The sequence below is a fragment of the Mus caroli genome, unplaced genomic scaffold (assembly GCF_978045245.1).
Source record: "Mus caroli unplaced genomic scaffold, Mus_caroli_1 scaffold_6, whole genome shotgun sequence".
NCBI lineage: Eukaryota > Metazoa > Chordata > Mammalia > Rodentia > Muridae > Mus > Mus caroli.
In genome coordinates this window covers 25,580,860-25,596,971 of record NW_028227261.1, presented here as the reverse complement: position 1 = coordinate 25,596,971, position 16,112 = coordinate 25,580,860, and the positions used below count along the sequence as shown (strand labels likewise).

General features: G+C 44.7%; 1 protein-coding gene across 3 annotated transcripts in view; it reads right to left on the bottom strand.

Moving 5' to 3' along the window:
* Gmeb1 (glucocorticoid modulatory element binding protein 1) overlaps nucleotides 1-16,112 on the bottom strand; it is a 38,066-nt gene that overhangs the window by 5,959 nt on the left and 15,995 nt on the right. For all 3 annotated transcript variants that reach the window (XM_021161118.3, XM_021161119.3, XM_029476464.2), the window contains 6 exons: nucleotides 15,726-15,850; nucleotides 10,185-10,288; nucleotides 7,578-7,735; nucleotides 4,695-4,826; nucleotides 3,402-3,539; nucleotides 48-170 (listed from right to left, as the gene is read on the bottom strand). In XM_021161118.3, coding sequence (XP_021016777.1) covers nucleotides 48-170; nucleotides 3,402-3,539; nucleotides 4,695-4,826; nucleotides 7,578-7,735; nucleotides 10,185-10,288; nucleotides 15,726-15,850 — 780 coding nt within the window. The remainder of the gene's footprint in view (nucleotides 1-47; nucleotides 171-3,401; nucleotides 3,540-4,694; nucleotides 4,827-7,577; nucleotides 7,736-10,184; nucleotides 10,289-15,725; nucleotides 15,851-16,112) is intronic.

The following is a 16,112-nucleotide window of genomic DNA, read 5'->3' as shown; positions in this document are numbered from 1 at the left end:
AGCACTCAAAAATAAGCACATTCTGAGAAGAGGTGAGCGCCACCTACCTGCCAGGGTATAGAGAAACTGTTCCTCCCCCTGCTCCACTTGCTTCCGTCTGTTGTCCAAAACTCTCTTGACCGTGTCCATTAGGCCAAATGTGTTCGCCACATTGTTTAGAACAGCAGCATCTATTAAACCAAGCACAGGCCTGTAGAGTTGGAACAGAAGCTCCTACCAGCCCCCTCCTGTGCTAGTTACAGACCTGAGAAAAGCCAGAAGAGTGGCAGGGCATGCTTGCAAACCCAGCACACTTGGAAGACACAGGCAGTATGGTCAGGAGTTCAAGGATAGCCTAAGCTATAGTGAGCTCTAGGCCAGCCTGAGCTATGTTAGACTCTGATTCAACCACACCTCCCTTACTCACTACAAGGAAAAGAATCAAGATATTATGGGACTCTCTTAACTACATCTCAGCAATTGTGGTGGTGGTGGTGGTTGAGACAGGATCTCACTGCCTAGGCTGTCCTCAAACTTGTCAAAGATAACTGAACTCCTACTTGCACATCTCTAGTTCCGAGATGCTCATCACCATGTCTGGCAATTTTTTTAAGCCAGGATTTATCACATGGACTTGATTTTGATTTTGTAACATATTTGCGAGCTTCCTATGTAAACAATCACACATGGGTAGGAATACGGCGCAGTGGCAGGGCGCTTGCTTGTGTGATGATTCCATTCCAACTACTGCAAAAACAAAGGCCAAAATCAATAAATAAGAGAAATAATATTTAAAAAAAAAAACACACAAAAGAACACCAAACACAACAAACTTTAAGCTTTGCATCTAGTTTTAAATTCTGACCCACTGTTTAGAAAACAGGATGGTAAAAGCTGGGTGTAGCAGTGGGCAGCCACAGCCTCAGCTGAGGCAGAAGGACTATTTGAGCCTAGGAGTTCAAGATCAGCCTGAGCAATATGGTGGAACTTCATCTTTGAATAACACAATAGGCCAGGGATGATGGCTCACACTGTAATCATAGCATCTGAGATTGCTGAGGTGAGATCACTGCCTTGAGTTGAAGACCAACCTGGGTTAGAGTAAAGCCTTGTCTCAATATGTATGTATGTGTGTATGATTATATATATCAATAAATGAAAAAAGAAAAAAAAAACAATAAATGTCTAGATGTGGTGGTATATGCCTTTCCCAGAACTCAGGTGGCAGAGACAACTTCTGGGCTAGCCTGTTCTATATAGTGAATTCCAGGACTGCCTACATAGAGAGAAACCTTATCTCAAATAACAACAAATACCTATACAAACACACACGCACACGTCCTACTTTACATGTCAAACATGACACCTTGCATACAATACTGCTAAGTAAAACTAACCCTATACACAGCTCAGACCACTTCAACTCAGACCACTTTAGATACACTTCTTTTCACAGCTACTTCACCCAATTCTATGTGTTACTTTTGGTGTTTAGAGAAAAGGTCTCGATATGTAACCAGCTATGTTTAAACCCCTGAGCCTCCACTTCCTGTGGACTGGGATTATATATATATAAAGGCAGAGCACAGTGTCTGCCTTTTAATCCACTAAGGAGCCGAGACCACGGGCTGGTGCTAGTGTGTCCACCTCAATGGTTTTATACATACAAAAGCTGAGAGCTCCCACATGTAGTTCCCCAGCTCCACTGTTTCCTGTGTTCCACACTCACACCCCCATCTAACTTGCTGACCCTTCTATTTGAAGACCTTACAGTCATCTCAAGGTAGTGGCTAAATGGAAAAGTGTATACTTAGCCCGTTCAAAGCCCTGCGGGGCCAGTGGTTAAGGCACTCTGCTCTTCCTGAAGCCCGGTGCTAAGTTCCCAGCACCCATGGCAGTCAGTGCACAACTGCCAGCTCCTGGAGAACTGGGTGCTTCTGCTCTCCACGAGCACTCACACTCATGTCACATACAGACACACACGTGTGCTAAAGTTTCATGTCAACTCAACACAAGCTAGAATTATTTCAAAGAGAAAACTACAATTTGGAAAATATCCCTACCAGAGTGGTCTGTGGGCAAGCCTGCGATGCGTTCCCACCCCCACCCCTCAGACAGGGTTTTGTAGGGATGATCTTTTTGTGCACTGTGTAAAGGTTGTCTTTTTATTATTCAAATGCTGATTTATGTACTGGCAAGGATCTGATTATCGGCCATACTTTGGTAATGTTATTTATTTATTTTGTTTTTTCGAGACAGGGTTTCTTTGTGTAGCCCTGGCTGTCCTGGAACTCACTCTGTAGACCAGGCTGGCCTCAAACTCAGAAATCCACCTGCTTCTGCCTCCCAAGTGCTGGGACTAAAGGTGTGTGCTACCACTGCCCGGCTGGTAATGTTATTTTTATGGTGCTTCACCTGTATCAGCATTTTGTAAACATCTTCTCCATCACCTCCTGATTGAGCTGCAGAGCCTATAGCAAAGAAGGAGAGGGACGTCTGGGGACGTCTGGGGATGTCTGGGAAAAGAGTCAGAGGCTGGAGATTCGCCATCCAGACAAGGAAGAAAAGGCAGGCTTTTTTTTTGTTTGTTTGTTTTTTTGGTTTTTTTTTTGAGACAAGGTTTCTCTGTGTAGCCCTGGTTGTCCTGGAACTCACTTTGTAGACCAGGCTGGCCTCGAACTCAGAAATCCGCCTGCCTCAGCCTCCCGAGTGCTGGGATTAAAGGTGTGTGCCACCACGCTTGGCTAAGGCAGGCTTTTTCTTTGTACTCAGGAGATGAGGGCCGTAGATTAGTGTAAGTGTGTCAGTGACAGAGTGGGACCTAGAAGCATAGGATGAGATAAGCCCTCCCCAACACACGCCCAAAGTTGCTTCCGTTATGCTGTTTCATCACAGCAATAGAATTGAAAAAGAAGTCTTTGAAAAAACAAGATATGAACAAACCAAAGTTTAAAACCCAGTTAATGAATAAAATAAAGTAAGGCTGGGGAGAAATCTCAGTGGAAGAGGCTTTTAGCAAGTTGAGGCCAAGTTAAATACCTAGGACCACATAAACAAAGCACAGTGGCGAACCGTAAAAGACAATGCCTTAACTTCTCCAAGCCTTACTTTTCTTTTTTTTTTTTTTTTTTTTTTTTTTTTTTTTTTTTTGCTTGTTTTTTTTTTTTGTTTTTCGAGACAGGGTTTCTCTGTATAGTCCTGGCTGTCCTGGAACTCACTCTGTAGACCAGGCTGGCCTTGAACTCAGAAATCCGCCTGCCTCTGCCTCCCGAGTGCTGGGATTAAAGGCGTGCGCCACCACGCCCGGCCAAGCCTTACTTTTCTTATCTGTAAAATGAAGGTGCGATGCCTCTGCCTCTTGAGTTGTGAGGCCACTTGTGAATATTTGAAATGCTGGTTAATTCCGGACTGAGTGGACTCACCTGTGACCTGGAAAGGGGCCTGAATGAGCCGCTGCTGAACGCCCCTGAGCAGCTCTTCCATCTCCTTCTGGATGTTGCAGACGACCTCCTCCATCAACCCTACATCAGCTATCCCCTTCCAGAACATCAACGTGTCCTCTGGCACAAACCGGATGAGACAGAAGGGGAGCAGACATATTACCCAGAGACCTCAGCGCATGGCTACAGTGTTCATCAGAACATCAACGTGTCCTCTGGACAAACCGGATGAGACAGAAGGGGAGCAGACATATTACCCAGAGACCTCAGCGCATGGCTACAATGTTCATCTCCACTCAAAAGGACTCTGTATTAAAACATGAAACATGGCTGCTTCCACAAGTTGGTACCTAATTATTAGTCCCTGCATCTCTAGGGGCTTAGGATATTTACCTCAATTTGTCAGACCCTTGATTTGTTCTGATTCTGGCTATAAAAACAGGCATCTCACGCCAATAAAGATACTCAGTTAAATATTAATTAGCCATTCAATATTTAAGGCTAAGTATTACTTGATTAAATTCAATTTTAATTTTGCTTTTGATTAGATAAGATTTAATGTTATGAAGGTTAGCTAGTAAAGATAGTACACTAAATATTAACTAAAGATTAATCTTTATTAGTTCTATATTAAACCAAACACCTGGGTGGGAGGGTCTGCAGGCTTCCCTAGAATGGTCACTAAGTCTCTTTACGTATGTACCCAGCAAATAGCAACAAATATGTTTGTTTGGTTTTTTTGTTTTGTTTTTCGAGACAGGGTTTCTCTGTATAGCCCTGGCTGTCCTGGAGCTCACTTTGTAGACCAGGCTGGCCTCGAACTCAGAAATCCACCTGCCTCTGCCTCCCGAGTGCTGGGATTAAAGGCGTGCGCCACCACGCCCGGCCAGCAACAAATATGTATTAAAGGAAAGTGGAGATGCTTTTCTTAGTCCCTCTAAGGGAATTAATAATCACTATACTATGCTGCCTGCTACCAGAATTTTCTTTCTAATATCTCCCAGTTTGATTTGCCTGAGAAATGTGCTAGAGATGGGACAGCTGGTTAGAGAGAAGCAGAGACAATGGAGTCAAACAGCGCCCATCTGTACTGTACTGTGTAACCGGTCTCAGACCACCTTAAATCACACCCCATGCATGTTTAAACTGTGCTTTTGCAGGACGGTTGCTTGGGGTGAAAGGAGATGATCCCAGCTATATCAGTGCTCATGTTTATGAGGAAAACCAGCAGAGGTAACAAAGAGGTCTATAACCCTGAGCTGTATGGGAAAGTACCTGAAATCTCTTCAGATTCTTTCTTTATACCCTCCTCTGTGGCCATGGTGACAGCAGCGGTGAGGGCTGAGTTCCATTCCAGCCCCGCCTCTTCCATGCTCTCCTCTGAGATGGCGATCTGTGTGATGTTCCCTAAGGAGAGTCCATTAGACACAAAGCAGTCAAGTTTATGAGAACAGTCCTAGCTATCATCTCTCATCCTCAGAGACACAGAGACCTGAGACTTCAGCATGCTGCCTCTTGCCCATATTTAAAAACCCACATCTCTAGGTAAGCCAGGATGTTTACTGAGTTTCCCAAAGAAAACGTGCCCTGCAAAGGAAAAAGCTTTCTTTTTACTCTGAACAGAAGAACAGAAAGCCATACAAGGACAATCTGCTTCCCAGTCAGATGTTTTTGAAAGTTACTGAGGGTAGATGTGCCTGCCGGGCTGCCCCACTCACAGTTACTGAGGACAAGGAAGAGCTAGGATCACTTAAAACAGTGTGCTTGTCACGAGCCCTACTACAAACATCTGAAGTTGCAGTAGCTAATGGATCAGCCTGGGATGCGAAAGCAAGAGAAACAAAGGAAAAAACAAAACAAACAAACCAAAAACCAAACAAAACACAAAACACCCAATTGATTAGGTAAAGATCCATGGATAATAGGCACAGGCCTGAGACTGCAGTGATGGGCGGCTCAGTGGTCAAGAGCATTTGCTGGTTAAGGGCGCCTAGGCGAAGAGATTTCCCTTTTCTCACCTATTGGTTACTCTCAGGATATGAGGGTTCACCAAGAACTACACCAAAACCAATCCCACAGAGCCGTGTGAGGTAGGTCAGGAGGCTGAGGCAGAACAGGCGCCATGAGTTTGAGGTGAGCCTGGGTGCCACTGTGCCCAAGGCTTTATAATAGTAGTTGAGACACGTATTATGTAAGTATGGTGTCTCCAGAGGCCATGACTGAATCTGTCAGAATTCATCTCTATACACATGCTCATCCCCCTCTCTTCTCTCCCCCAGATAATAAGGAGGAGCTTCAGACCCAAGTTCAAAACCACCAAAGGCTGGGCTGGAGAGATGGCTTAGTGGTTAAGAGCACTGACTGCTCTTCCAGAGATCTTCCAGGGATCTGATGCCCTCTTCTTTCATGCAAGTACATATGCAAATAGACCACTGATACGAATGAAATTAAATAAATCTTAAAACAAAAGCTCAGTTGAGCATAGTGTCATCTCATCACTCAGGAGACACAAGTTCTAGACTAGCTGGGACTACATAAGCAGATTATGTCTGTTTACATATAAACAAGACGAAACAACCACCCTAAGTTTGAGAGCAGCTGGCCTACACAGCAAATTCTAGGCTAGCCAGACTCTATAAGAAGACTGTATCTAAACGAACAGTGTGCCCGCCCTGCTCATCTGTGAGGAAGTCTAGCCTAGTAAGCTCGGGCTCACTCAGGCAGAACACCTGTTGCACATAGTAGTCTTCTCTGCCACTGATGGGTTTGTTATTCCAATCTACTGCTCTAACCTTATCAAGTCTCCTTCAAGCCTGACATGCCTCAAGAGGGGCATGAAAGTGAGAGCACTGTGGGAGCACTGTGGGAACAGAACCATCTTTCCAATACTTGGTATGCACTGTAAGAAAGAAATGAGTGCTGGAAATTTAAGTTCTAATTTAATTCCAGCAGGACAAGTGGTGGTGATGCATGCCTTTAATCCCAGCACTCAGAAGCCAGAGGCAGGTTGCTCTCTGTGAGTTCCAGACCAGCCTGGTCTACACAGTGAGTTCCACAACAGGCAGTAATACACAGAGGAACCCTATCTGGAAGAAAACAAAACAAAACAAAAGGAAAAAAAGAAAGAAAGAAAAAAGAAAAACCAACCAACCAAAAAAAAAAAAATCAATTAAGATAGCCAGCCAGGCTAGGAGTAGTGTTACATGCTTTTAGTCCTTTTAGTCCCAGCAAGTAGGAGGCAGAAGCAAGTGGATCTCTGGGTAACACAGAGAAACACTGTCTCAAAATCACCATCCCCCTACCGGCCCTGCAAGGAAAAAAAAAAAAAAAAAAAAGCAAGTAGAGAGAGTGAGGTAGGCATGGGCGAGTCAAATCTGTGACTGTAGAGATTGAGAGATGAGAACACTATGTAGCCAACCTGGGCTACATAGTAAGTTCCTGGAGAGTCTGGCCTATGGAAACATAGTCTCAAAACAAACAAAAACTAAACATTTTTAAAAGGAAAAAAAAGGATGGGCTGGCAAGATGGCTCAGCTGGTAAGAGCATTGACTGCTCTTCTGAAGTTCCTGAGTTCAAATCCCAGCAACCACATGGTGGCTCACAACCACCCGTAATGAGATCTGACACCCTCTTCTGGTGCATCTGAAGATAGCTACAGTGTACTTATGTATAATAATAAATAAACCTTTGGGCTGGAGCAAGCAGGGACTGAGTAAGCAGGGTTGACTAGAGCGAGCAGATGTCCTAAAAATTCAATGCCCAACAACCACATGAAGGCTCATAACCATCTGTACAGCTACAGTGTACTCACATACATAAAGTAAACCCTTAAAAAAAAAAGGAATCTGCTTCCAGGGTAAGATCCTACCCAAGACTGCTATAATACCTTACAACAAAGCATCAGTGCTCACAAGAATTGGAAATGAAGAAATACCAGGGGCACCTGGCTTATGTTTGTGGTTCTAACACTTGGGAGGCAGAAGCAAGAGAATCACAGAATCACAGCAAGTTCATATTCAGCCTGGGCTACATGGTGAGTGAGACAGGGTCTCAAATGCAAAGTCAAGCCACAAAACCACAGAGAGAAGTGGTGCGCGACGCTGCACAAAGTAAGGCTGGTGAAAACGGCGGGCTCTAGGTGGTCTCCTACCCCCTACCATCGGCCGAGGTGGGGGTCTGCACCACACTTGTCTGCTGTCCTGGCACTGGAGCCCTCGCACTGCTGATCAGGAGGTCAAATTTGGTGCTCCTGCAGGTATTGGAGCAAACTTTGTCATGCTGGTAAAAATCGATCTGTCCAGAGTCCATCATCTTCCTGTACAGGGAGAAACAAGGGCAGGTCAGCCTGCATTTCACCTTTGAGAAGTAGGCCAGAGGGGCAGGTGGGGACAAGTTTTGTCCATGACAAAGATTAGAGAAGCCTAATAATATCTGAGGTCATCAAATTCTGAAAATTCTAGTTAGAATTACAAACGCCTGTTGGTCCCACCCACATCCACCTCTACTCTTCTGAGACTGTGGAGTGTCAGTGTTCTTCACCACTGCAGATACACTTACAAGTAGGAATTCCATTATCACCAAACCTGACAGAGCCAGCACAAGGAAGGAGAGGCCGAGCTCAAGGCCAACCTAGTCTACATAGCAAGTTCCATGCTATCCCAGGCTACAAAGTTAAGACCTGTCTCAGAAACAAACAAAAAAAATCAAACAACTTCAAGCTGAGAATGCTAGAGTATATCACAGAACTAGGATTCTGAAAGAGATCCTGATGAATTCGTATTCTTAGACCAGGAAGGCATGGGTGGTAGTCCAGGCTGGCCTCAGTTCACTGTGATACATGGGATGGTCTTGAACCCGATTCCTGTCTTCATCTCTTAGGAATTGACAAAACACCTATTTTATTGCCACTTTTAGAGATATAACATTTCAGAAGACAGAGAGAGGAATAAAAGAGGAAAGGAAAGGAAAAAGGAAGGGATAATATTCTAGCTGCTAGAAGCTATGGCACAGCGGTGGAGTCCTTGTCTTACACATATGACACAGTCAGTTCAATCTAACAGCAAAAAATTAATCCATTAAAAACGAAATCATCTCGAAAAAAAACAAAAACAAAAAACAAAAACTAAATAAAATTTATAAAATTAAGAAGTCTCCTAGAGGGCTGGTGAGATGGCTCAGTGGGTAAGAGCACCTGACTGCTCTTCTGAAGGTCCCAAGTTCAAATCCCAGCAACCACATGGTGGCTCACAACCATCCGTAACGAGATCTGACTCCCTCTTCTGGAGTGTCTGAAGACAGCTATAGTGTACTTACATATAATAAATAAATAAATCTTAAAAAAAAAAAAAAAGAAGTCTCCTAGAAATACTGCACAACATTGATGATATAAGGCCCCTTCTGGAAAATGTCCTTGGAACGAGACCCATGAGCCCCTACTGTTACAGACCCTGAGAAAACCCAGGAAGCCTGCAAATTATAGTACACTCTACATCATTAGGAAGCTGTTTAATTACACTACACTTTATACCATCCTGTCACCTGTTCCACTAACAGATCTTTAGACATTCTGCGTTTAGACATCTGTGGGAAATGGGCACATACCTGTCTTCCTGCACATAAATAAGTTGAGAAGAACAGAGCAGAAAGGTAAGGAAAGCCATTTCTCTCAAACTATATAACAGGTTCAGGCCTGGGCTCTGCTGACAGTAAGTCTCCACCACTGAGAAACTGTGCCCAATGGAACCAGCCCCTTGTCTTTTATTTCTACACAGGGTCTCTTTCTGTAGCCCAGACTGCTCTGGGACTTGCAATGTAGCCCTGCTCGACCCATGTGCTGGAATTAAAGGGACACTCACACTAGCTGGGGACGAGGGACTCTTGACCTTCATTTTTTTTTTTTTTTTTTAAATGTATGTATGGGCACATTGCTTGCATGCATGTCTGTACACTAAGTACACACTGGTTTCTGTGAAGGCTAGAAGGTGCCGGACCCCCTGGAACTAGAGTTACAGACAGTTGTGAGCTGCCATGTGGGTGGTGCTGGGAAGCCAGCTCCTTCGACAGAGCAGGCAGCACTCGTGACAGCCATGTCATTGCTACGGCTCTACTCTTTGCATTGACTTTTTTCTATCAGAAGGTGAAAGTCAAAGGTGGAATACTAACTAATGCAGTCACGAGAGAAAACCACAACCTGACCCTGATGGAGCAAGGGTGTGGTGGGCGCTACGCCACACACTGACTTGTTTCTGTCAGACAGTGATGGTCCCGGGGCCTGTCAGTCATGGCCATTAGACTTACTCAGCCCCGAGACTACTGCCTCTACTTGAGGACAGGGAGAATTTTCAGCTACTCAGAGCTTCTCTGTCAAGAGAGGATCCTGCTAACCTCCTGACACCAGCAGCCTCAGCCAGGCACACTGCTGTCAGCCTTGGCTACAGGGCAAGTTCAAGGCTCACCTCAACTAGAAAGACTAAGAGATGTGCTGTAGATGCTGGGTTGGCTTGCTTGCTTTAATAGATAGGTTGTTGCTCATATAAACTGATTGACTTGTTAGGGCCTGCAGGGGTAACTTAGCAGCACAGTGCTGGCTTCACAGGCACAAGGCCCTGGGTTCCATCCCGAGTCACAAAGGAAGAAAAAGGATTAAACATAAGTTACGAAAGCCAAACGGTGTAGACTGCCTGAGCTAACCCTTCAGAATGGATACAAGTGTCAAGCTGAAAGGAAGACTCTCCCACAACTGAGTGCTTGTCACCAGCACTTACCTGAGCATGATGCCGCCTAGCCGGATGGCTCTCTTCCAGTCCTTCAGGGTGGACTTGCCAGCCAGGTGAACGAAGTGCTTGGGACTGATCAGCTGATCATTGAACTGAAAAATGCAAAGTGGGCCAGTGTCAACGCAGGTGGGTCAGCAAGGGAAGAATGAAGGACTGCTCCCAGACAATGTCACAGCCACACCAGGACCTCCTGTCCTGGGCTGCCAGACAGCATCCCTCTCTCAGTCTCTGTCCTTCCCCAGGACAACATCACAGAAGATGAGGGTGAAAACGTGCTAAACGGCATGTACAAATCCACTTTGAAGCCGGTGGGGGTGGGAGTGGGGGGTGACTGGGTGGTTGGGTGGGTCTAGTCTTCCACAGGTTGGTTAAGCAAACTGAAGAGATCTAAGTAGTAATAAAAACAGATAAGGGAGAAAAGTCAACAGTAAAAGCACTAATTGTGCAAGGCTACACACTGAGCTCGAGCCCAGAACCCACATAAAAAGCAGATGCAGTGAGCTGTATCTGTAGCAACAGCTCCCTTTTATTTGTTTGTTTTGCTCTTTGAGACAGGGTTTCTCTGTATAGCCCTGGCCATCCTAGAACTCACTCTATAGACCAGGCTGCGTCTACACAGAGACCCTGCCTCTTCTCCTGAGTGCTGGGGTTAAAGGCTTGAACCACCATCATCTGATTAGTTTCAGAACTCTTATAAGATGGAGCTCAGAGACAGAAGCTAGAAGACTGGCTAGCTTGGAATATTCCATAGAATACAGCAGTAGAAGTCAGTCAGTTATACACACACACACACACACATAAACTGTGCACACACATTTATACACATTGCATATCACACATACACACACAAAACTGCACACACATACACACAAGCACTGCACACACATATACACAGATACATAAACACTGCACACATACATATAGACAGTACATTCACATGCTGCACAAACATACCAAATACCTGCACACTCACATTGTACACACACATATACACATGGTACATCACACACAAACATACACTGTATACATACACTGCATACACATACATACTCCATACCACACACACACACACACACACACACACACATATATATACTGCACACACACTATACACACCATGCACGGCATACCACACACGCACTACGCATACTACATACATATATATACACACTGCGCACACACACACCTGCACTCTACACACACTAAAGACTCTTTTAAAGATTTTTTTTTTTAATCTTATGTGTATGGGTGGGTGTTTTGCCTGTATATGTGTCTGTGCACCACATGCATGCAGTGCCTACAGAGACCCTGAAGAAGGCATCAGGTCCTGTAGGACACTGGTTTAGATGCTCTCATTTAATCTGGAATCTGCCAAAACTGACACTAAAGGTCCTTTTCTCCAATTGGTTCTTGATCAATCAATAAAGATACCAGCGACCAATGGTTGGGTGGTAAGAAAGAGGCGGGACTTCCAGGTTCCCGCAGGCTAGGAGAGAGGAGGAGGAGGAGAATCAAGATACCTGGGGGGAAAAACAGAACACTCAGAGCTACAGGGAAAATCTTCCAAAATGAAGGCGGAAAGGGAAACCGGCCCATGGAAGGGCAGCCAGAAAGTGTCTTGGGCACCAAGACCAATGGGCTTCACAGAAGATAACTGTGCAACTAAACTGAGAGCTGATTTAGAGATGTTAAGCTAGGAGAAATGGTAAGGACACAGTAGCCACAGGAGGCTTAGAAGAGCTTAGTCACTGAGCCAGTAGGGTAGGTTAAAAATGACCTAATGTGTATGTATGTGTGTGTGTGTGTTCCATCTGTGGAGCACGCCTGTGACTCTCCAGGAGCTCAAAGCATAGCAGTTAAAAAACTTAAAACATATGGCGCCCAACACAGCCACTGCAATATCCCTTGATACTGGAGTTTTGGACTGGTTCTGAGCTGCCATGTGGGTGCTGGAACTGAATTCAGGTTCTCTGGAGAGCAGCCAGTGCCTTTAACCACTGCGCCATTTCTCCAGCCCCCTAACTCATTATTATTAGTAGTACTATTATTATTTAAAGGAATTATTTATTTAATATACATGAGTACACTGTAGCTGACTTCAGACACACCAGAAGAGGGCATCAGATCTCATTACAGATAAGGTTGTGAGGCACCATGTGGCTGCTGGGAATTGAACTCAGGACCTCTGGAAGAGCAGCCAGTGCCCTTAACCGCTGAGCCATCTCTCCAGCCCCCATCATTATTACTTTTTAAGGATTCAAGATGTTAGAAAACCTAAGTATAGTAGACAAGCTTCAAAACCCTGAACCCTTCTTGGCCCTAGGCTGGTACCACAAAGCCACATGGTGACAATCTGCAGGGATCACTGTGGCCACCGAGGGAGGCAGAACAAACTACTACTTACAGATGCTCTTGGGAGATCTATCTTTCTTTCTTTCTTTCTTTTTTTTTAATTAAATTAATATTTTTTAAAGATTAATTTATTTTTATATACAGTTACAGCTATTTTCAGACACACCAGAAGAGGGCATCAGATCCCCTTACAGATGATTGTGAGCCACCATGTGGTTGCTGGGAATTGAACTCAGGACCTCTGGAAGAGGAGTCAGTGCTCTTAACCACTGAGTGAACCATCTCTCCAGCCCTTATTTTTTTCTTGAGACAGGGTCTCACTGTGCAGCTCTGGCTGGCCTGGAACTGGACATGTAAACTAGGCAGGCTTTAAACTCACATCAATCTGTCTGCCTCTGTCTCCCACGTGCTGGGATCAAATATGTAAACTACCAAGACAAGTTCTCATGAGATTTTTCATTTGCTTGCTTGGTTTTGGGGGACTAGGGTTTCATTATATAGCCCTGGTTGGTCTAGGACTCCCTATGTGTAGACCAAGTTGGCCCTGAACTCATTGAGTGCACTTTCTTCTGCCTCCAAGTGGTGACATTAAAGGTGTGAGCCACCATACCTTTTGGGGTTTTTTGTTTTTTGTTTTCTTGGTTTTTCGAGACAGGGTTTCTCTGTATAGCCCTGGCTGTCCTGGAACTCACTCTGTAGACCAGGCTGGCCTCAAACTCAGAAATCCGCCTGCCTCAGCCTCCCAAGTACTGGGATTAAAGGCGTGCGCCACCACGCCCGGCTTGCCTTTAGTTTTTTTGACACAGGGTCTGTAGTGAGAATTTTAGAGTTTTAGTTTCTCTAAAAACCACAGAACTATTGTAAGAACATGTTGTCGTTTTAATCCCAGGTGTGGGCTATGGGGCTGCCTCCGATCGTCCAGACAGCTGACTATGATGTGCCTCCTGTGCAGATAGTTTCTGTGACTGTGCGATGTGTGGAGGTCCGGGGACTTTTCAGAGGGTATAAATGCTAGGGCCTTGATAAGTGGGTTGTGTTGGTCTCAGTTTGCTAAGCAGTAAAATGCACAAAGAAGAAACAAGACAAAAAAATTAGCTATCCTGACGGCAAAGATCAAAGCTGCCCCAAGGCCTCAAGGCCCATATCAGCAGGAAGTTGTCTACTGATGCCTCACCCCTTTCCCATCTGACTTTTCCAGGGATCTCTTTCCTTTCCTCTCTATCCTCTCTTTTTCCTCTTATCTAACGTTAGGGGATTGAAAGTGTGATAAAAGGTAGAAGAAAAAAGAATCCACAAAGTAGCAGAAGACTGGCTGACTACAGGGTTCCACTCATGAATTACCTCTTGCCCACAAAACAATCTTTCTGCCTCCATGATGGTTTACAGTCATGACATATTACATCTGCTTATTCTTATCAATAGCAATAAAATAAGGCTATTATGCTGAATACCAGTTCTAGCCATGTTACATATAATTTCCTTCACTACAGCACAGTGTGTGCTATATAAATGTGTGTGTACATTTATTGTATGCATATTGTTAAGAATGATCGCTATTTTAATTCCTTAGACTGAAGTTTTTTTTTTTTTTTTTTTTCTGAGACATGATTTTTCTGTGTAGCTCCAGCTATCCTGGAACTCTTTATAGACCAGACTGGCTTCAAACTCAGAAATCTGCCTATCTCTGCCTCCCAAGTGCTGGGATTAAAGTTGTACACCACAATGCCTGGTAAGGCTCTGAAATACTAATTATTAAATACCTTGCTCAAAATCACATAGCTAGGCAGACATAGAGAAGAGTTCTGGCCATTCACTCATTGTTGACCAAGTACTTATCAAACACTATTATATATTAGGCACCACACAGGGTCAGCACTGTCATGCACAAGGTCCTGTCACTACTAGCAAGGCATCATACTATGTACTAGGTTTATCTCTGTGAAAACAGACAATGCCCTCTGCTTGACAAGACTCATGCTCCAGTGGAACTGGCACCAGGCCCATTTTACTTCAAAATCTTCATGTTTCTACTGTGATAGCATAAGAAAACAGCCGTGTGGACAGCAACATGGCTCAGCATAAAGGTATGTGCTGCCTGTCAGAAGCAGAAAGGCCTGTGTCAGTGAAGTTCTGAGACAGTGTGTTGTTACTTCAAGACAGGGTCTCACTCTGTAGACCAGCTTGGTTGCCTCTGTCTCCCAAGTGCTGCAATTAAAGGTGTGTCACGGGCTGGTGAGATGGCTCAGTGGGTAAGAGCACCCGACTGCTCTTCCGAAGGTCCGGAGTTCAAATCCCAGCAACCACATGGTGGCTCACAACCATCCTTAACGAGATCTGGTGCCCTCTTCTGGAGTGTCTGAAGACAGCTACAGTGTACTTACATATAATAAATAAATAAAAATCTTTAAAAAAAAAAAAAATAAAAAAATAAAGGTGTGTCACTATGCTGGCTTTTGATGTGGGCACAACCATGCTGAGGAAGCCCAAGGCTTCAAGACCATGTGGCAACTGGCAAAATCTTTACCCATTACAGACCAGGCTCACGAGCCCCAGCACGAGTGAGTGCTTATGAATAATTATCACTGTGAGCAAAGACCAGCCATGGCAGCCTCCTCCTGCTGCTCCTGCTCCTCCTCCTCCTCCTCCTTGATCTTTCCAGCCTGAGACTGCTCACCCACAGAGACCAGCTAATCTCTCCCTCTGTGCTGAGGTTCCAGGTAGCGGTTAAGAGCACCCCACCTGACCCAGCTTTACTGTACATGTGGCTGCCCTTTCTTCACTCTCTCGATGCCCTGGCCAGGGTTGCAGAACCCAAGTCAGGAAGGAGTAGCAGCTGTGCTGCCGAGCCTGGCAAGCAGAGTTCAATGCTCAGGTGAATCCCATGGTACAAGACAGAAGAGGATGGCAAGTTCCCGCTGACCTTTGCATGGCTGCCACGCAAAATAACTAAATAAATGTTATAAATAAATGCTATAAATGAATGAATGAATGAACAAACAAACAAATAATAAGTGAAAACAGCTGCAAAATAAAAAGCTGATGATGGTTCTGTGGCAGAGCCTTCGCCTGGGATGCTGAGACCCTGAATCAGAGCCTTACATTTCCCGGCAGAAGCTGATCTGGTGAAGGAGACACAGAGAAGGCACTGAAATCCGACCTCAAGACAGGGGAAGTTACCTTGACACACTTCACGTTGATTCCTGGACACACAAACTTCTTCCAGAGGAGGACAGCTTTACTCTCCCCGCAGGTTATAGGGTAAGCGATCTCCATGTCCTCGTTCCCTTCTAGACTGCTTGCATCTGACATGGAAAGGAATCTGGGATTACTAAATGATTCTTTCCTAAACCCAAGTTCCAACAGAGCTTTTTGGGTTCCTTTCAGACCATGGTTTTTTTTTTTTTTTTTTTTTAAAGATTTATTTATTTATTACATATAAGTACACTGTAGCTGTCTTCAGACACACCATAAGAGGGAGTCAGATCTTGTTACAGATGGTTGTGAGCCACCATGTGGTTGCTGGGATTTGAACTAAGGACCTTTGGAAGAGCAGTCGGGTGCTCT